The 21,136-nt window shown below is 47.6% G+C and overlaps 1 protein-coding gene across 2 annotated transcripts; it reads left to right on the top strand.

Annotated features, from left to right (window-relative positions):
• Window positions 1–240: 240 nt before the first annotated feature.
• On the top strand, window positions 241–17,952 carry LOC117546985 (trypsin-3). 2 transcript variants are annotated; one of them, XM_034217438.1, is made up of 5 exons: window positions 241–908; window positions 7,392–7,542; window positions 13,886–14,027; window positions 17,162–17,428; window positions 17,758–17,952. In XM_034217438.1, the coding sequence occupies exons 1-5, from the start codon at window positions 854–856 to the stop codon at window positions 17,926–17,928; spliced, it is 786 nt and encodes a 261-aa protein (XP_034073329.1). In that variant the 5' UTR covers window positions 241–853; the 3' UTR covers window positions 17,929–17,952. The 2 variants fall into 2 exon arrangements, with proteins under 2 accessions (XP_034073329.1, XP_034073327.1); XM_034217436.1 differs by lacking the exon at window positions 241–908 and adding an exon at window positions 6,138–6,297.
• Window positions 17,953–21,136: the final 3,184 nt, after the last annotated feature.

Raw genomic sequence — 21,136 nt, 5'->3', positions numbered from 1 at the left:
TGTGTATCTTGAAATTCATTTATTTGACAGAGCTGGAAACTGATTGACTTAAAATACCTGTTTGTCTTTACCGTTTGTCATCACAGATGAGCCAAACAGAGTAGAGGATGAAGAAAGGAGAACAGGAGAAAGGGACACACAAGAAGGAGATACAACAGATAAGAACAACAATGAACAGGAACATCAGAACAGACAAGAGTCAATGGGTAACTGATTTAGGGACTGCAGTAGAAAATTCGACTGTAGCGCCGCCACTGTGGGCTAAGCCCCGAATGTTTCCAGGTCCAGGCAACGCCCCTGGTAATATAACATAAAAAAGATATAAAAAAATATATTGAATTATAGCAGTATTCACTTTGTTGAATAATTTATTCCCAGACCTCAAAAAAGATTTGCCTTTTGGTCCGATCTCAAAGGGAAACGTTATGTAGCCCTAAGCCTCTTCTGTAATATACACATGATCAGGCTTTTGGATGTTTTCTTTCCAGTTGTTTGGAAACACCCAGCAAGAACATCTTAACATATACTAGTGCATAACAAAGGCTGTTGAGTCTAATGAAATATCATGGATACATCACAAAGTGTCAAAACTCTCACCAACAATAATACCCCTTAAAGAGTTACGTATCAACCAGGAAGGATGGAATACATGGGGGGGTTGTGCATGTCATCAGGAAATGATAAATGGGTGCTTCACCTCTGAGGGCTTCCAGTAAAACGGTGTTAAGGTGAGACCGCAGGGAGCTTCAATTATACATCGTCCAGGACGAGGAGGTGACAGAGGAGACGGAAAGTATAAGAAACCTGAGCATCACACTCAGGTGAGCTGCACTCAGGTGAGCTGCTGCTGAACATGGACCTGCCATCTCTACTGCTCTGCGTCCTGCTGCACGCCCTGGCCGTCCGCTGTGAGTACAACTATATTCTGATTCACATTAAAGAGCCTCTGGGGAACAGCTCAAGGATCCAAGGATCCAAGGATCTAAGGCTTTTATTGTCATTTGTACAGGTAAATCAAATAGAATAGAATATAATAGTGCAGAATAGTCTATAAGTAATATATATATATATATATACATATATAAGCCAATGGATCTGTTAGACACAGTGTGGAAAGGATCAGAAATATAGGAAAATGTCCAAAGAGTCCAAAGTGATGTGTTCAAATCTCCAAAGATGTTCAGTTGGATGTGAAATCAAACAGAGCAGCAGCAGATGTCCAGTTTGGAAAGGCTGGACACTTTAAAGGCATTTCTGAAGGACATGTTTTGTGTCGGCGATGCACTAATCAATTAACTGATGGACCGTGAAGCATGCTGTCATGGACTGAATGTGTTTTAGCATCCTTACTCTCTGTCTGTTAAAGGGTCATCACGGGCTCTCCCCGAGACGCGCTGTGATTCAGAGCCACAGATTTTAATCTGAAATCTCACTGACAGGAATATAAGAAGGGCAGAAGAATGCAGATTAACCCTTGTGCCCTCCTCGGGCATTTAAAGGGTTAAAATCCAGAACATTGTTGAATGTTTAGTAGTTTTGAGTACGAAATAAGTTGTTTAAGTAATTCATGAAAAAAAAAGTAGAACAAAATATTGATGTATGATGATTTAATAGCAGTTATTATGGGCGTGTACATTTTTGCCACGAAGGGGTCGAAAGGTTGAAAATTCGAGGAGGGCACAAGGGTTGATTCAGAGCCACAGATTTTAATCTGAAATCTCACTGACAGGAATATAAGAAGGGCAGAAGGCTGCAGGTTAAACGAGAGCAGATTTCAGTTTCAAAACGGACACAGCATTTTTATCTTTGTGATATCTTGAAGATGTATTCAGGTCGGCGTTTTGTAAAGGGATGAAAAGCTTTGTTTTGGTTTTAAAAAGTGCACATTTTCTCATAACATTGATCAGAAATCCTTCATTTGTCCAACAACAACAACAACAACAACAACAACAGCAACAACAACAAAGAGACAACGATGATGAAGAGGAATGGAAAAGTGGGAATGGATCATAAATAAAAGAAGCCTGATGAAAGCTAGCAGCCAGGGATAGGGTTCATTGAGTGGAACCTCCTGCAGAGTCAAAGATACCTGTGTGAGATTAGGAGCTTTTGAAAGGTCAGTAAAAGTGTGTCTTTTCACCAGAAGAACCTGAAACCCGAGGAACAACAGACCAGAAGAAACAATACACAAAACCAAGAGATCGCAGCCAACGCCCGCTTTTGTGCAACGGCAATTATTCCACAAAGATAACGCGTGAAAGGAAACTCCGATATCTGAGGCCGAACGCAAACACTGACGACGGGCTCTGCAGTTAGAGAAGTTATATTGACTTCTGCTCACATTACACCAGGGGACTCATTGTGTGTGTGTGTGTCTGTGTGTGTGTGTGTGTGTGCGTGTGTGTGTGTGTGTGTGCGTGTGTGTGTGTGCGTGTGTGTCTGTGTGTGTGTGTGTCTGTGTGTGTGTGTCTCTGTGTGTGTGCAGTTAGAGAAGTTATATTGACTTCTGCTCACATTACACCAGGGGACTCATTGTGTGTGTGTGTGTGTGTGTCTGTGTGTCTGTGTGTGTGTATGTCTGTGTGTGTGTGTGTGTGGTGTGTGTGTGTGTGTGTGTGTCTGTGTGTGTGTGTGTGTGTGTGTGTGTGTGTGTGTGTGTCTGTGTCTGTGTATGTATGTGTGTGGTGTGTGTGTGTGTGTGTGTGTGTCTGTGTGTGGTATGTGTATGTGTATGTGTGTGTGGTGTGTGTGTGTGTGTGTGTGTGTGTATGTGTGTGTGTGTGTGTGTCTGTGTGTGTCTGTGTGTGTGTGTGTATGTGTATGTGTATGTGTGTGTGTGTGTGTGTGTGTGTGTGTGTGTGTGTGTGTTGTGTGTGTGTGTGTGGACTAGAGTTACGGCTCCTGACACGCAGCCCTGCTGCTAATTATATCCCGGCTCAGTATCAGCATTGATTTTTATTTTCTGGGTCAGATGTTGAAACCTGAATAATTGTCTGATTGATGTTTTGATGGATCTCCTCAGAGAAGCGCCCTCAGTGGCAGCCAGGGGACTGACGGCTCGTATTATTGGTATAAATCCCAACGCGGTGGTTGAATAAGTTACAGAGCACATTTCCTCCTCTTCAGTATTCAAACACTGTGTTAGAGGAACACGACCCCTACATCATCATCAGGACATATTCATGGTGACGTCACCGGAAAGGAGACGGTTGAGTTCATCGGATTTTAAAAAGACATTTGCATGCGGCCAAAATAACACCAGAGCTAGCTGGACGTTACTGCTCTCTCATTCGCTCATGATGAATCCAGAAGGTAGTAAAGTCACAATGAAGTCCTGTTGGGGATCCATTAACAGATAGACTCTCACTTTCCCAACTCTTATCCATCCAGTCCTATGCGCACTACTTCAGAGACATTTCCATTAACCTTGATATCTCACACACTGGTGGTGCGAACAGAAACACTCTAAAGAACATGATGTGCATTCATGTAAAGCACATCCTGTTTGTGTGCTGGATAAAACAACAAGTCCTCCAACTCATACGACCAAATATGTCGTTTGTTCAAGCGCTTAATACGTCCTGCTCCCGTTGAATGCAAACGTTACAGATGGTCGTTTACTCACAAATAACCCTCTCTGTAAAATCCTAAATTGTAGGATAGTTTGGCATTAAAACACTTTTTGATTAGATTTCTAGCGAGAAGTGTATATTGTACTTTTAGAATCCACGTCCAGTCGATATGTAGGATCTATAGTTCCATAGATATTAGGAAGATGATTTGAGGTATGCGGCAGCCTCCATGTAAAGTTACGGGTTGAAAACAGTATTTCCGGTCTCGTCGTTTTCATAATAAAACCAATGATCAAATTATAACAGTGATATCTGCAGCACTCATCCACTAAACACATCAGTTTATCCTGGTTAATTATACGACATGTATTGGTTTAAATTGTGTACAATGCTTTTGTGTTTTTCTCTTTCGATTCTGAGGGACACATTTCTTTTTTCAGAGGTTTTGATAGGCTAAAATCAAGCCGCAATGCATGCAGGGATTTGGTGTTTATGCGAATCGGTAAAACATTTTTTTTAAATAAAATAATACTTTATTCCGAGTGTTCTTGCTTTTCTCTTTGGAAGTCATCACATAACGGCATTGTAATACACGGTTTGGCTGCATTAAATATTACATATCTGCCGTAGATATTTATTTATAGAGCCCTGATCAGAAGACCTTTTGACAAACAGGAAGAACTGCCGCCAAAACTGAAAACGTGACGTGGATCATAAATATATCAGCAATTAAACAACATCTTACATTTCTTTTCACACAATACGTCTCCTTGCAGTATCAACACTAATTCGGCTGACTTTTATATTTGATCCAATTGGTAGATAGGCTGTATTTACACCATAACGGTGCACAGCTGATAGAAAGGGACACCTGGTGGTTAAAGCACGTTATTGATTTTCTGAACTACCTTTCCAACTCCTCATGCAGTTGACTGTTACAGGTCTATCCAGGTTCATGGTACAATGCATAAGCTTCACATCGAGAGACTGAAACTGTGTTTTCCTTTACCGTTCTGTTTTCATTTCACAATAAAGTTAATAGTCACATTATGTTTGATATTATTATGTTTTATTAACTACACCACTGGTTTTTTAACCCGCGCCGCCTAGTGGTTAACGCACGTTATTGAATGTAGTTGTTGAAGAAGTTTTATTTGATGAAAACATTTAAATATTAAGAGTAGCCTACATACACAATATAAAATATGAAGAAGACACTGTAGTGATCTCTAAAACAGTTGAGTGCAGGCCGTCCAAAGATATTAACAGGAGGATGCAAAACAGACCAACTAGGCTTTATTTAAACATTAAACATTACTTTAAGGTAAGGTCTTCTTGAATAAGACAAAAACGTTGGGGTTATCCACAGATAAATATGAAGTCTGACAAAGTACTTAACGTCCAATATATTGCATAGTTTATTTTGTTACTTGTCAATCACCTTCCCTGAATTTGAGTCAGGTGCCGGGGGCTGGACCATGGATGTATGGGCTGGACCCGTCCAATTCCAGTTTTGGAAAGTCTGCCGTGGCTCCATTCCATTTCAAAGAGCTGTTGACGCTCAGCGTAACCTTGCCGCACTGCCACTCCAACATCCAATCACAGGGCTCGATGACTAATCACAGGGTTTGTAAAGCAAGGCGGATGTTGTAGTCCCAAACGATAGCTGGGGATTCTGGGTAGTGTAGTGCCTTCGGAAACTGTAGTGTCTAAACTCCTAATTGTTTCTCTGAATCGAAGGTTAAAAACACAAAAGCATTGCACACCATTTAAACCAATCAATATTGTGTAATTAACAAGGATAAACTGATGTTGTTTAGTGGATGAGTGATGCAGATATCACTGTGTAATCATTTGACAGTGAGGGAATATATCCGGTTTTATTGTGAAAACTTAGAGACCGGAAAAACAGTTTTCACCCACGCTAACTTTACATGGAAGCTGCACACGTTCTCCCGGCGAAACCTCAAATCATCTTCGTAATATCTATCAAACTATAGATCCTACACATCCACTGGACGTGGATTCTAAGAGTACAATATACACTTCTCGCTAGAAATCTAATCAAAAAGCATTTTAATGGACAAACTATTCCACAATTCAGGATTTTCCAGAGAGGGTTATTTGTGAATAAACGTCCCTTCGGAGCGTTTGCAATGAACGGGCCGGGAGCATGTTGTTTCTTACACGACCACTAGAGCACCTCTAGTGGTCGTGTAAGAAACAACATGCGCTTTAAAACGTGTCTCTGGGTCGTAATAAGGGCATGAACAATCGACCTGTCTGGTTGATTTTTGTAGGAGGACTGGCTGGGACAAAAAGAGTGAAGGGATTATTTTGGGGGATTGAAGGTGAGTCTTTTTTAACAATGGATGGTTTCGTGTTCCTTGAGCAGATCATGATGGTCTCCTCGCTCCGGATCAAGGTTCAAGGTTTTTATTTAGTCAGAGCTACAGTGTAGTCATGCCGATGGAAATCTGAGGTCACAGGCTCCTCCATTAACAGGGAGGGAGTAGAGCAGGTTTCACGTTTTAAATATTTGGGGATTTATTTTGATGCTCAGTTAGGCTGGGCTCATCAGGTGGATCAGGTATGCTCAAAGATAAGCCAGCGCCTGCATTTCCTGCGTCGGCTCAGGGTTCATGGAGTGGATGAATGCATCATGTTAATGTTCTACAGGCAGCAATGGAGTCTATTATTCGTTATGGCATCACAACATGGTTTGGTAACTTGTCAGCTAAATCTAAATCACAACTCCAGAGCTTGATAAAAAGGGCTGGAAACATAATTGGCGTGCTTCCACCGTCCTCTCTTCAGGAGATATTGGAGGAGATGGTGAGAAAGCAAGGCCGTCAAATCCCATGCGACCCCAAACACATCCTAGAGAGTTTGAGCTGCTGCCCTCGAGGGCAGAACGTATAGATTACCAAACTGTAGATTGAACAGGTATAAGTTGTCCTTTGTTCCGCTGTCGATCAAGCTGCTGAACAGTCAGGAACAATTGTGATTATGCTGTTAGGAGTTGTTGGGAGGTGCAATGTTTACAGTGTAGTTTGTGCAATCGAGAAGGTTAAATAGGGGAAGTGCATTATGGGTAAATAGGTATGGACACAATAGGGAAAGTGCTGTACCTGTATGTTTCTTGTTTCTTTGCCATGTGATCTGTGATCTCTGCTCTGTGTCTATGACTGATTGACCTGAATGTTTTATGTGTATTATCTCGATGCCCAAGACACATGTCTCCTAAGGGAGACAATACAACTCTATCTTATCTTATCTCCCACAGAGCAACACAACAACACAGATACACAGACACATATAGTGCAGGTAAATAGTAAATACAAAATTATTTTAAAAGTGAAATAGTGCCATAAGAGTCTATATGCAAGTGATTGGAATTTGATATATTGGATAAATATATTCTAGTATCTAAGTAGCAGATGAATGTTATGGATGTTGTTTCAACAGCTCAGGTGTTCAGCAGCCTGATGGCCTGTGGGATGAAGCTGTGAATGTTCCTCTCTCTGTGAATCCTCTCAGAACATCCATAACATCTGTTTGAAACTAATAGATATATATATATATATATATATATATATATACATATTCCAATTACTTGCATATAGACTATTCTTGCACTATTTCTATTATAATCTGTTTTATTTGTATTTTCTTGCACTATTGTATCTGTTTTATTGTGTTGCACTGTTGGAGGAGCCTAAGATTTGCATTGCCATAACTACACTGTAGCTCTGTACAAAGGTCAATAAAAGCCTTGAAGCCTTGAAGCCTTGAAACCTCTGTGATCCCTGTCTGCAGGTCAGAGCGCTCGTATCGTGGGAGGCTACGCTCCGGTGCCGTACCTGATCAACTACATCGTTTCCATCCAGACGACTCAGAGGCAGCATGTGTGCGGGGGGGCGCTGATCAACAAGCACTGGGTCCTCACCGCCGCGCACTGCAACATCGGGTAATCCATCATTATCTATCATTTACATCCAACCAGTGCCCTACGGTGGCCAGCAGGTGCTAACACAACGTCCCAAGTCTCTCCATCAGGAGAAGCAGCTTCAGACAGGAAGCAGATACAAAACCCAAAGGTTCCACACGAAGAAACATCTTCACAACATTAGTGTCCCCTGGTCTCCCAGCTGTGTGCGTCACTCTTTAGTGTCCCCTGGTCTCCAGCTGTGTGCGTCACTCTGTAGTGTCCCCTGGTCTCTAGCTGTGTGCGTCACTCTTTAGTGTCCCCTGGTCTCCAGCTGTGTGCGTCACTCTTTAGTGTCCCCTGGTCTCCCAGCTGTGTGCGTCACTCTTTAGTGTCCCCTGGTCTCCAGCTGTGTGCGTCACTCTGTAGTGTCCCCTGGTCTCCCAGCTGTGTGCGTCACTCTTTAGTGTCCCCTGGTCTCTAGCTGTGTGCGTCACTCTTTAGTGTCCCCTGGTCTCCAGCTGTGTGCGTCACTCTTTAGTGTCCCCTGGTCTCCAGCTGTGTGCGTCACTCTTTAGTGTCCCCTGGTCTCTAGCTGTGTGCGTCACTCTTTAGTGTCCCCTGGTCTTCCAGCTGTGTGCGTCACTCTGTAGTGTCCCCTGGTCTCCCAGCTGTGTGCGTCACTCTTTAGTGTCCCCTGGTCTCCCTGCTGTGTGCGTCACTCTTTAGTGTCCCCTGGTCTCCCAGCTGTGTGCGTCACTCTTTAGTGTCCCCTGGTCTCCAGCTGTGTGCATCACTCTTTAGTGTCCCCTGGTCTCTAGCTGTGTGCGTCACTCTTTAGTGTCCCCTGGTCTCCCAGCTGTGTGCGTCACTCTTTAGTGTCCCCTGGTCTCCAGCTGTGTGCGTCACTCTTTAGTGTCCCCTGGTCTCCCAGCTGTGTGAGTCACTCTTTAGTGTCCCCTGGTCTCCCAGCTGTGTGCGTCACTCTTTAGTGTCCCCTGGTCTCCAGCTGTGTGCATCACTCTTTAGTGTCCCCTGGTCTCCCTGCTGTGTGCGTCACTCTTTAGTGTCCCCTGGTCTCCCAGCTGTGTGCGTCACTCTTTAGTGTCCCCTGGTCTCTAGCTGTGTGCGTCACTCTTTAGTGTCCCCTGGTCTCCCAGCTGTGTGCGTCACTCTTTAGTGTCCCCTGGTCTCCAGCTGTGTGCGTCACTCTTTAGTGTCCCCTGGTCTCCCAGCTGTGTGAGTCACTCTTTAGTGTCCCCTGGTCTCCCAGCTGTGTGCGTCACTCTTTAGTGTCCCCTGGTCTCCAGCTGTGTGCATCACTCTTTAGTGTCCCCTGGTCTCCCCGCTGTGTGCGTCACTCTTTAGTGTCCCCTGCTCTCCCAGCTGTGGTGCGTCACTCTTTAGTGTCCCCTGGTCTCTAGCTGTGTGCGTCACTCTTTAGTGTCCCCTGGTCTCCCAGCTGTGTGCGTCACTCTTTAGTGTCCCCTGGTCTCCCTGCTGTGTGCGTCACTCTTTAGTGTCCCCTGGTCTCCCTGCTGTGTGTGTCACTCTTTAGTGTCCCCTGGTCTCCCAGCTGTGTGCGTCACTCTTTAGTGTCCCCTGGTCTCCCTGCTGTGTGCGTCACTCTTTAGTGTCCCCTGGTCTCCCTGCTGTGTGTGTCACTCTTTAGTGTCCCCTGGTCTCCCAGCTGTGTGCGTCACTCTTTAGTGTCCCCTGGTCTCCCAGCTGTGTGCGTCACTCTTTAGTGTCCTCTGGTCTCCCAGCTGTGTGTGTCACTCTTTAGTGTCCCCTGGGTTGCATTCCAATAGTCCATTTAGCTTAGGAACCTTCCTAACGGAGTGAAATGACCCGGAAGTACGTCACTGGCAGCCATGATAAGTGCCGTTCCAATTCTCCAAATGAAAGGAAAGGAGGTTTCAAACTTCCTTTATAACCTCCTTTAGCTTAGGAACCACTGGACCTCCCTAACCGAAAGGAGAGGAGAAAATGCTGCCCCACAATGCATTGCAGCCGCAGCATTTGCCATCACAACAGTCGGCCGTTCACGGAAACAAACGATTATGACGGAGAAATGATATCATGAAAGTTACGGTGCTTATTAAGCTTTTTAAAACGTATGTGGTAAGTTGCCAAAGTGCTTTGTTTTGAACGTTCATCAGTATTATAATCAAAAAGAGAAATATGAACGTTAGTTTTTACTGAAATGATCAAATAAAGTCAACATCTCACAGTCTTTACTGAGCTGTGTGGAGTTTGTTCAACTTTTAAAAGATGTTTGAATGGTGATATACACAGTGATAGATGTTAAGGACTAACGTTTATAATAAATACATCTGTATTGATTTTAAGATCTTTTCATCAATCATACGTATTGGGATCATTTGTATTAATGTGGACCGGAGGGAGAGGGGGACGAGCAGAAGCTTCACTTTCCTTTTTATTTCAATTCCAGCTTTGGTCCTGAAGAATCTGTTTCTCTGTTGTCCCCGTTCATAAAGCATAAAGCAACAGCATCAGAGCACAGAGTCTCTAGATGAGTTCACAGGAGTCCCTCGTTCTTATTGAACATCCATGTTGTAGTCCGCTGTATAGAGAACTGTAGTCTCCATAGTTTCCCCACAGCAGCAGACGCTCATTCAGGACATCCGCTGGCGCATCAGAAACACGTCGGAAAGTGAAAGTGCAGTCGATTCTCTAAAGTACCGCAGTCTCTTCTCCTAAGTCCTTTTGAATTCTCCTATCCACTATCCCTTAACCCCGTGACGTTTCACTCAGAGGTCAAGGAATAGGAGATAGGGTTAGAATTTAGGAGCTGATTTTTGGATTATCGGAACGCAACCCTGGTCTCCCAGCTGTGTGCGTCACTCTTTAGTGTCCCCTGGTCTCCCAGCTGTGTGCGTCACTCTTTAGTGTCCCCTGGTCTCCAGCTGTGTGCGTCACTCTTTAGTGTCCCCTGGTCTCCCAGCTGTGTGCGTCACTCTTTAGTGTCCCCTGGTCTCCAGCTGTGTGCGTCACTCTTTAGTGTCCCCTGGTCTCCAGCTGTGTGCGTCACTCTTTAGTGTCCCCTGGTCTCCCAGCTGTGTGCGTCACTCTTTAGTGTCCCCTGGTCTCCAGCTGTGTGCGTCACTCTTTAGTGTCCCCTGGTCTCTAGCTGTGTGCGTCACTCTTTAGTGTCCCCTGGTCTCCAGCTGTGTGCATCACTCTTTAGTGTCCCCTGGTCTCCCAGCTGTGTGCGTCACTCTTTAGTGTCCCCTGGTCTCCAGCTGTGTGCGTCACTCTTTAGTGTCCCCTGGTCTCCCAGCTGTGTGCGTCACTCTTTAGTGTCCCCTGGTCTCCAGCTGTGTGCGTCACTCTTTAGTGTCCCCTGGTCTCCAGCTGTGTGCGTCACTCTTTAGTGTCCCCTGGTCTCCAGCTGTGTGCGTCACTCTTTAGTGTCCCCTGGTCTCCCAGCTGTGTGCGTCACTCTTTAGTGTCCCCTGGTCTCCAGCTGTGTGCGTCACTCTTTAGTGTCCCCTGGTCTCCAGCTGTGTGCGTCACTCTTAGTGTCCCCTGGTCTCCCAGCTGTGTGTGTCACTCTTTAGTGTCCCCTGGTCTCCCAGCTGTGTGCGTCTCTCTTTAGTGTCCCCTGGTCTCCAACTGTGTGCGTCACTCTTTAGTGTCCCCTGCTCTCCTCTGTGTCCTGATGGACCTCAGCACCCTGCTCTCCTCTGTGTCCTGATGGGACTCAGCACCCTGCTCTCCTCTGTGTCCTGATGGGCCTCAGCACCCTGCTCTCCTCTGTGTCCTGATGGACCTCAGCACCCTGCTCTCCTCTGTGTCCTGATGGACCTCAGCACCCTGCTCTCCTCTGTGTCCTGATGGACCTCAGCACCCTGCTCTCCTCTGTGTCCTGATGGGCCTCAGCACCCTGCTCTCCTCTGTGTCCTGATGGGCCTCAGCACCCTGCTCTCCTCTGTGTCCTGATGGACCTCAGCACCCTGCTCTCCTCTGTGTCCTGATGGGCCTCAGCACCCTGCTCTCCTCTGTGTCCTGATGGACCTCAGCACCCTGCTCTCCTCTGTGTCCTGATGGACCTCAGCACCCTGCTCTCCTCTGTGTCCTGATGGACCTCAGCACCCTGCTCTCCTCTGTGTCCTGATGGACCTCAGCACCCTGCTCTCCTCTGTGTCCTGATGGACCTCAGCACCCTGCTCCTCCTCTGTGTCCTGATGGACCTCAGCACCCTGCTCTCCTGTGTGTCCTGATGGACCTCAGCACCCTGCTCTCCTCTGTGTCCTGATGGGCCTCAGCACCCTGCTCTCCTCTGTGTCCTGATGGGACTCAGCACCCTGCTCTCCTCTGTGTCCTGATGGGACTCAGCACCCTGCTCTCCTCTGTGTCCTGATGGACCTCAGCACCCTGCTCTCCTCTGTGTCCTGATGGGACTCAGCACCCTGCTCTCCTCTGTGTCCTGATGGACCTCAGCACCCTGCTCTCCTCTGTGTCCTGATGGACCTCAGCACCCTGCTCTCCTCTGTGTCCTGATGGGCCTCAGCACCCTGCTCTCCTCTGTGTCCTGATGGACCTCAGCACCCTGCTCTCCTCTGTGTCCTGATGGGCCTCAGCACCCTGCTCTCCTCTGTGTCCTGATGGACCTCAGCACCCTGCTCTCCTCTGTGTCCTGATGGACCTCAGCACCCTGCTCTCCTCTGTGTCCTGATGGGCCTCAGCACCCTGCTCTCCTCTGTGTCTTGATGGGCCTCAGCACCCTGCTCTCCTCTGTGTCCTGATGGGCCTCAGCACCCTGCTCTCCTCTGTGTCCTGATGGACCTCAGCACCCTGCTCTCCTCTGTGTCCTGATGGACCTCAGCACCCTGCTCTCCTCTGTGTCCTGATGGACCTCAGCACCCTGCTCTCCTCTGTGTCCTGATGGGCCTCAGCACCCTGCTCTCCTCTGTGTCCTGATGGACCTCAGCACCCTGCTCTCCTCTGTGTCCTGATGGACCTCAGCACCCTGCTCTCCTCTGTGTCCTGATGGACCTCAGCACCCTGCTCTCCTGTGTGTCCTGATGGACCTCAGCACCCTGCTCTCCTCTGTGTCCTGATGGGCCTCAGCACCCTGCTCTCCTCTGTGTCCTGATGGACCTCAGCACCCTGCTCTCCTCTGTGTCCTGATGGACCTCAGCACCCTGCTCTCCTCTGTGTCCTGATGGACCTCTTTGTAAAGAAGTCGACTCGACAGTAAAGTGAGACGGCCCGTTGACGTGTGATCTCTCTGGACGTCTCTGCGTGTTAGCGCTCAGGCGGGAACAGGATCTCGTGATCAGGATCAGATAACAGGAGCAATGAGCTCTGAGCGTGAATCTGACAACGCCTCCAGGATCCTCAGAAACATCTGCTCTGAGGGAACTGGATTCCATCTTTCAGAGGTTTTATTCTCACGAGCACAATGCATTCTGGGAATGAACAATCGGAAAGGCTCCAACAACAAATCTATACTTCACTGTTTGAGCTGTGCATGTGTGTAGACAATAACAACAACAACATAACAATAAACATTGATCCGTTTCCTCCCATTCCAATTTCACAAACGACTAACTCGCCTCAGGGTCTTTACAATCAACACAGCAGCAACACGCTCTGTCTTTAGACCCGATGACTGAAGGGTGGATCTATGAGCTGTTAGCATGGAATCTGACGTCTTGTGTTTGTTGTGATTCATCAAAACAAATGGATTTACATGATTTACTTAAAACTAGCTAATAGTTACCATAACTAAACCGGGAGGGTTTTGTGAGAAGTTATTTGAGATAATATGATTTAAAACATTCAGACATCAAATGTAATGCCTTAAAACATTCTGTAAGAGGTTTTCTTATTTAGTAGAAGTTTGTTTCATCAAAACTAATTCCAACAGCAATAAGATCAGCCTGTGATCTAAGCGATCACGAGATGTCTTCTACGAATAACAGTATCGTCTGCATAGAGTCGAATATCACAAGAGTGACGAGTCAATTATCTTTCTCTCTTGCCTTTAACTTCTCAATAGCTACGAGGACACTTGCCCTGTAGCTCAATACAATCTCTCGCTCAACACTTATTCGTCTCTACAGAATGAGCCACGGGAAAGAATTCAGGTGATTTTTAAAAGGTCTTTTTGCCTTTAATTAACAGTCGATTAAAGTTGAAGACGGATTACTTCACGACAGCCACAGAATTAATTAGGCTCCAATAAAAACACTTCCACGTTTTCATCCTTCTCGTTGTAAACTATCCCCTCTGTGCTCAGAAGCTTCAGCGCTAAAGCCTGCTAGAAACACGATTCCATCAACACTTTTCATTTATTTTAATCCATACGTTAAAGTACTATCCCTGCACTAAACGTACGTATGTGTCTCTGCAGGGTGAAGAACATGATGATAGTAGCAGGAGATTACTCTCTGGCCATCTATGAAGGCACAGAGCAGCAGATCCTGCCCCAGCTGCTGGTGCCCCACCCCGGGTACAACAGCACCAACACAGACAGCGACATCATGCTCATCAAGGTACAGCCGTTTCTGGTCGTTATCCGTGTCTGTGGTTGACACAAGATGAAGAGATCTTAACGCTTTGTTCTACGACTTAAAATACGTCAGTAAATACCCTACTGATGGATTTAAGAACGGTGATTGATAACACAAGTCTAAATGAGACGACTAAACGTCATTTCGCTTAACATTAGCCACCTTTAGCTTAGCGGTGGTGACGTGAAGTCATGTGACCGTGCTGTAATTCCTTTATAGCCCAACATTAGCCTCCTTTAGCTTAGCGGTGGTGACGTGAAGTCATGTGACCGTGCTGTAGTTCCTTTATAGCCCAACATTAGCCACCTTTAGCTTAGCGGTGGTGAAGTCATGTGACCGTGCTGTAGTTCCTTTATAGCCCAACATTAGCCTCCTTTAGCTTAGCGGTGGTGACGTGAAGTCATGTGACCGTGCTGTAGTTCCTTTATAGCCCAACATTGGCCACCTTTAGCTTAGCGATGGTGACGTGAAGTCATGTGACCGTGCAGTAGTTCCTTTATAGCCCAAAATTAGCCTCCTTTAGCTTAGCGGTGGTGACGTGAAGTCAAATGACCGTGCTGTAGTTTTTTTTATAGCCCAACATTAGCCTCCTTTAGCTTAGCGGTGGTGACGTGAAGTCATGTGACCGTGCTGTAGTTCCTTTATAACCCAACATTAGCCACCTTTAGCTTAGCGATGGTAACGTGAAGTCATGTGACCGTGCTGTAGTTCCTTTATAGCCCAAAATTAGCCTCCTTTAGCTTAGCGGTGGTGACGTGAAGTCAAGTGACCGTGCTGTAGTTTCTTTATAGCCCAACATTAGCCTCCTTTAGCTTAGCGATGGTGACGTGAAGTCATGTAACCGTGCTGTAGTTCCTTTATAGCCCAACATTAGCCACCTTTAGCTTAGCGATGGTGACGTGAAGTCATGTGACCGTGCTGTAGTTTCTTTATAGCCCAACATTAGCCTCCTTTAGCTTAGCGGTGGTGACGTGAAGTCATGTGACCATGCTATAGTTCCTTTATAGCCCAACATTAGCCACCTTTAGCTTAGCGGTGGTGACATGAAGTCATGTGACCGTGCTGTAGTTCCTTTATAGCCCAACATTAGCCGCCTTTAGCTTAGCGGTGGTGAACTCATGTGACCGTGCTGTAGTTCCTTTATAGCCCAACATTAGCCACCTTTAGCTTAGCGGTGGTGAAGTCATGTGACCGTGCTGTAGTTCCTTTATAGCCCAACATTAGCCGCCTTTAGCTTAGCGTTAGTGACGTGAAGTCATGTGAACGTGCTGTAGTTCCTTTATAGCCCAACATTAGCCGCCTTTAGCTTAGCGGTGGTGAAGTCATGTGACCGTGCTGTAGTTCCTTTATAGCCCAACATTAGCCGCCTTTAGCTTAGCGGTGGTGAAGTCATGTGACCGTGCTGTAGTTCCTTTATAGCCCAACATTAGCCACCTTTAGCTTAGCGGTGGAGACGTGAAGTCCTGTGACCGTGCTGTAGTTCCTTTATAGCCCAACATTAGCCTCCTTTAGCTTAGCGGTGGAGACGTGAAGTCATGTAACCGTGCTGTAGTTCATTTATAGCCCAACATTAGCCGCCTTTAGCTTAGCGTTAGTGACGTGAAGTCATGTGACCGTGCTGTAGTTCCTTTATAGCCCAACATTAGCTGCCTTTAGCTTAGCGGTGGTGAAGTCATCTGACCGTGCTGTAGTTCCTTTATAGCCCAACATTAGCCACCTTTAGCTTAGCGGTGGTGAAGTCATGTGACCGTGCTGTAGTTCCTTTATAGCCCAACATTAGCCACCTTTAGCTTAGCGGTGGTGACGTGAAGTCATGTGACCGTGCTGTAGTTCCTTTATAGCCCAACATTAGCAGCCTTTAGCTTAGCGGTGGAGACGTGAAGTCATGTGACCGTGCTGTAGTTCCTTTATAGCCCAACATTAGCCGCCTTTAGCTTAGCGGTGGTGAAGTCATGTGACCGTGCTGTAGTTCCTTTATAGCCCAACATTAGCCGCCTTTAGCTTAGCGGTGGTGAAGTCATGTGACCGTGCTGTAGTTCCTTTATAGCCCAACATTAGCCGCCTTTAGCTTAGCGTTAGTGACGTGAAGTCATGTGACCGTGCTGTAGTTCCTTTATAGCCCAACATTAGCCGCCTTTAGCTTAGCGGTGGTGAAGTCATCTGACCGTGCTGTAGTTCCTTTATAGCCCAACATTAGCCACCTTTAGCTTAGCGGTGGTGAAGTCATGTGACCGTGCTGTAGTTCCTTTATAGCCCAACATTAGCCACCTTTAGCTTAGCGGTGGTGACGTGAAGTCATGTGACCGTGCTGTAGTTCCTTTATAGCCCAACATTAGCAGCCTTTAGCTTAGCGGTGGAGACGTGAAGTCATGTAACCGTGCTGTAGTTCCTTTATAGCCCAACATTAGCCACCTTTAGCTTAGCGATGGTGACGTGAAGTCATGTGACCGTGCTGTAGTTCCTTTATAGCCCAACATTAGCCTCCTTTAGCTTAGCGGTGGTGACGTGAAGTCATGTGACCGTGCTGTAGTTCCTTTATAGCCCAACATTAGCCACCTTTAGCTTAGCGGTGGTGAAGTCATGTGACCGTGCTGTAGTTCCTTTATTGCCCAACATTAGCCTCCTTTAGCTTAGCGTTGATGACTTATTATATTATTTAATACGTAAACATTTATGTTCTTGCTGTTTGTATTGTTTATAGAAAATGTATTCTTAGTTAGTGTTGTTATTAAAGTAGTTTCTATGCTTTTATTTTGAAGGCATGTTTGGGCACCTGGTGTAATTGTATGTATTGGAGACAGGTGGACGAGTAGAGCACCAGGAGGAACATGTTTTTTTTACCAGGATGATTCAAGCCACAAGAAAGCCATAGGAAAGACTAAAGGAAAGAAACATAGGAAACCTGTTCTTAGTATTTGACATTCGATGGAATAAAATGCACAAACAGAGATTCTTGTCTGACTTGGATCATTGCCCTGCGTCAGATTCACTAACTGGTGCCTCAGCGTCCGTGTTATTTTAAGTTATTATCTGTTGTATTTCTATATGATTTTGGCCGCTATAATAGCTATATGCTCCTTTTGACCCCACTTGTCCCTGTGTCCTGCCCCCTGCAGCTGAAGGCCCCGGTCTACCTGAACAGCTTCGTCTCCATCGCCCTGCTGCCTCGACACGGCGCCTCCATCTCTGAGGGCAGCATGTGCCGGGTGTCGGGGTGGGGGTACACCAGCCCCAGCGGGGGGCAGATCCCCTCCACGCTGCGCACCGTCAGGCTGCCCATCGTCTCCTCACTGACCTGCAACAGCAGCCAGTCGTTCAACGGCAGGATCACAGAGAACATGCTCTGTGCCGGGTTCAGCATCGGGGGGAAGGACGCCTGCCAGGTGAGGGGTCACCTGAGGGTACCTGAGGTCACCTGAGGTCACCTGAGGGTACCTGAGGTCACATGAGGTCACCTGAGGGTACCTGAGGGTACCTGAGGGTCACCTGAGGTCACCTGAGGTCACCTGAGGGTACCTGAGGTCACCTGAGGTCACCTGAGGGTACCTGAGGTCACCTGAGGGTACCTGAGGGTACCTGAGGTCACCTGAGGTCACCTGAGGGTACCTGAGGTCACCTGAGGGTACCTGAGGTCACCTGAGGTTGACAGAATTTAAAAATAAAACCGGAAACTAAACACACTAAACTAAGAAGGTGACCCTCTGTGTTTCAGGGGGACTCCGGGGGTCCTCTGGTCTGCGAGGGCCGGATCTACGGCTTGGTGTCCTGGGGCTACGGCTGTGCGGACGCTCAGTACCCCGGAGTCTACACGGCCGTGTCCAAGTTCCGCCGCTGGATAGACAACACCATCTTCAGCTACTACAGCCGCTGCACCAGCGAGTAGACACAGCCGCTGCAAACCCCAAACAGATCTTTGTAGGCCCCCCCCTCTCTTCCAGCTGTTACTAAGGACATGTCTCTGAAGTGTCCTGCTCCAAACCCCAAACAGGTCCTTGTAGCGCCCCCCTCTCTTCCAGCTGTTACTTAGGACATGTCTCTGAAGTGTCCTGCTCCAAACCCCAAACAGATCTTTGTAGCCCCCCCCCTCTCTTCCAGCTGTTACTAAGGACATGTCTCTGAAGTGTCCTGCTCCAAACCCCAAACAGGTCCTTGTAGCCCCCCCTCTCTTCCAGCTGTTACTTAGGACATGTCTCTGAAGTGTCCTGCTCCAAACCCAAACAGATCCTTGTAGCCCCCCCCCCTCTCTTCCAGCTGTTACTAAGGACATGTCTCTGAAGTGTCCTGCTCCAAACCACAAACAGATCCTTGTAGCCCCCCCCCCCTCTCTTCCAGCTGTTACTAAGGACATGTCTCTGAAGTGTCCTGCTCCAAACCCCAAACAGATCCTTGTAGCCCCCCCCCCCCTCTCTTCCAGCTGTTACTAAGGACATGTCTCTGAAGTGTCCTGCTCCAAACCCCAAACAGGTCCTTGTAGCCCCCCCCCCCCCTCTCTTCCAGCTGTTACTAAGGACATGTCTCTGAAGTGTCCTGCTCCAAACCCCAAACAGGTCCTTGCAGCCCCCCCCTCTCTTCCAGCTGTTACTTAGGACATGTCTCTGAAGTGTCCTGCTCCAAACCCCAAACAGATCCTTGTAGCCCCCCCCATCTCTTCCAGCTGTTACTAAGGACATGTCTCTGAAGTGTCCTGCTCCAAACCCCAAACAGGTCCTTGTAGCCCCCCCCCTCTCTTCCAGCTGTTACTAAGGACATGTCTCTGAAGTGTCCTGCTCCAAACCCCAAACAGGTCCTTGTAGCCCCCCCCCTCTCTTCCAGCTGTTACTAAGGACATGTCTCTGAAGTGTCCTATTCCAAACCCCAAACAGATCCTTGTAGCCCCCCCCCACTCTCTTCCAGCTGTTACTAAGGACATGTCTCTGAAGTGTCCTGCTCCAAACCCCAAACAGGTCCTTGTAGCCCCCCCCCTCTCTTCCAGCTGTTACTAAGGACATGTCTCTGAAGTGTCCTGCTCCAAACCCCAAACAGATCCTTGTAGCCCCCCCCCTCTCTCTTCCAGCTGTTACTAAGGACATGTCTCTGAAGTGTCCTGCTCCAAACCCCAAACAGATCCTTGTAGCCCCCCCCCTCTCTTACAGCTGTTACTAAGGACATGTCTCTGAAGTGTCCTGCTCCAAACCCCAAACAGATCCTTGTAGCCCCCCCCCCTCTCTTCCTGTTGTTACTAAGGACATGTCTCTGAAGTGTCCTGCTCCAAACCCCAAACAGGTCCTTGTAGCCCCCCCCCTCTCTCTCTTCCAGCTGTTACTAAGGACATGTCTCTGAAGTGTCCTGCTCCAAACCCCAAACAGGTCCTTGTAGCCCCCCCTCTCTTCCAGCTGTTACTAAGGACATGTCTCTGAAGTGTCCTGCTCCAAACCCTAAACAGATCCTTGTAGCCCCCCCCCCCCCCTCTCTTCCAGCTGTTACTAAGGACATGTCTCTGAAGTGTCCTGCTCCAAACCCTAAACAGATCCTTGTAGCCCCCCCCTCCTCTCTTCCAGCTGTTACTAAGGTCATGTCTCTGAAGTGTCCTGCTCCAAACCCCAAACAGGTCCTTGTAGCCCCCCCCCCTCTTCCAGCTGTTACTAAGGACATGTCTCTGAAGTGTCCTGCTCCACACCCCAAACAGATCCTTGTAGCCCCCCCCCCCCTCTTCCAGCTGTTACTAAGGACATGTCTCTGAAGTGTCCTGCTCCAAACCCCAAACAGATCCTTGTAGCCCCCCCCTCTCTCTTCCAGCTGTTACTAAGGACATGTCTCTGAAGTGTCCTGCTCCAAACCCCAAACAGATCCTTGTAGCCCCCCCCCCCTCTCTCCAGCTGTTCCTAAAGAGCTGACTCTGGGTCAGTAGCTTCAGAGAGAGAGTAGATCTCATCAGGAGAACTCTCCCAGCAGAAACTCAGCTAAATGCTGCCGTGATGAAACTCCACATCATGTTCCAAACCACATCAAGGATTCTCTCTGAAACAGGATGGAGCTCAAACTCTCTCTCTCTCTCAGGTTTACCACAAGGTGACTTCCTTTTGATTTCCTGCTTCTTCACACAGACTCTCTCCAGTACAGGTTAGCTCTGAATGTTAGCATGCTAATGTAAACACAGACCATATTACTTCCAGAACACGACTCATTGTTTCTGACAGCAACGTTTCTGATTGGCCCGTGGGGGTAAAGCCCGCCCACATTTTTGTAATGTGGTCATGACGCAGCAAATCTGGATCAGCTCCGTTGTTCCCTGTTTTTAGAGATGTGGGTACGGAGGAGAAGAGAGAGGGTTTATTTCTGACACTTTGAGAGTCTCCTGACACACGGGGGACACACGGGGACACACCGGGACACACCGGAGACACACACGGGGACACACTGGGACACACAGGGACACACCGGGGACCCACCGGGGACACGCCGGGGACACACGGGGGACACACCGGAGACACACACGGGGACACACCGGGACACACCGGAGACACACACGGGGACACACTGGGACACACCGGGGACACGCCGGGGACACACGGGGGACACACGGGGGACACACCGGGGGGAGCGCGCCACAGCGTAAAGCATAAACTCCCAGACATTTATTGATTTGCATAGTTAGGTCTGGAACCGACATGAGGGCATAACACCGGAGCCCTGCTGCGGGGAAACTTTGGCGCTGTTCTGAGTTTCTAATCCGTCAAAATGACGGACTGCTTTCAGATTTTTCCGTTATTGTCAAAGGAATTGCGTCATAGACGGAATATATTCGGTTAACGCGACCTCTGCTTCAGACACACCGGGGACACTTAGTGATGTAGAGAAGACATAAAAAAGTGACTTTTGCAGGATAGGAGACCTTTAAAGACCTTTATATTCGATCTGTGCACATTTCGTTATTTGTATGAATAGTTTGACATGTCTGGAATCAGTTGTGGTTTTATGGGCTCTATATGCCGGGTGTCTGTTGGTGCTAAACTAAGCTAAGCTAAGCACCAAAGTGATTTCAAAGTGTTCCTTTAATGATCAGCTGTTTGATTAAACCCGGTTCTATAAGGTGCTGTCAACCTTCAGATCCC

The sequence above is a fragment of the Gymnodraco acuticeps genome, unplaced genomic scaffold (assembly GCF_902827175.1).
Source record: "Gymnodraco acuticeps unplaced genomic scaffold, fGymAcu1.1, whole genome shotgun sequence".
In the NCBI taxonomy this organism is placed as follows: Eukaryota; Metazoa; Chordata; class Actinopteri; order Perciformes; family Bathydraconidae; genus Gymnodraco; species Gymnodraco acuticeps.
This window is presented reverse-complemented; position numbering and strand designations above follow the sequence as displayed.

What these genes read in the sequence shown, in the direction of transcription:
- LOC117546985 (XM_034217436.1), top strand. Translation starts at nt 6,228, where the DNA reads ATGCATCATGTTAATGTTCTACAGGCAGCAATGGAGTCTATTATTCGT. An exon ending in TGGCATCACAACATGGTTTG is followed by an intron (nt 6,298 to 7,391) that starts GTAACTTGTCAG and finishes CCCTGTCTGCAG; the next exon opens with GTCAGAGCGCTCGTATCGTG. An exon ending in GCCGCGCACTGCAACATCGG is followed by an intron (nt 7,543 to 13,885) that starts GTAATCCATCAT and finishes GTGTCTCTGCAG; the next exon opens with GGTGAAGAACATGATGATAG.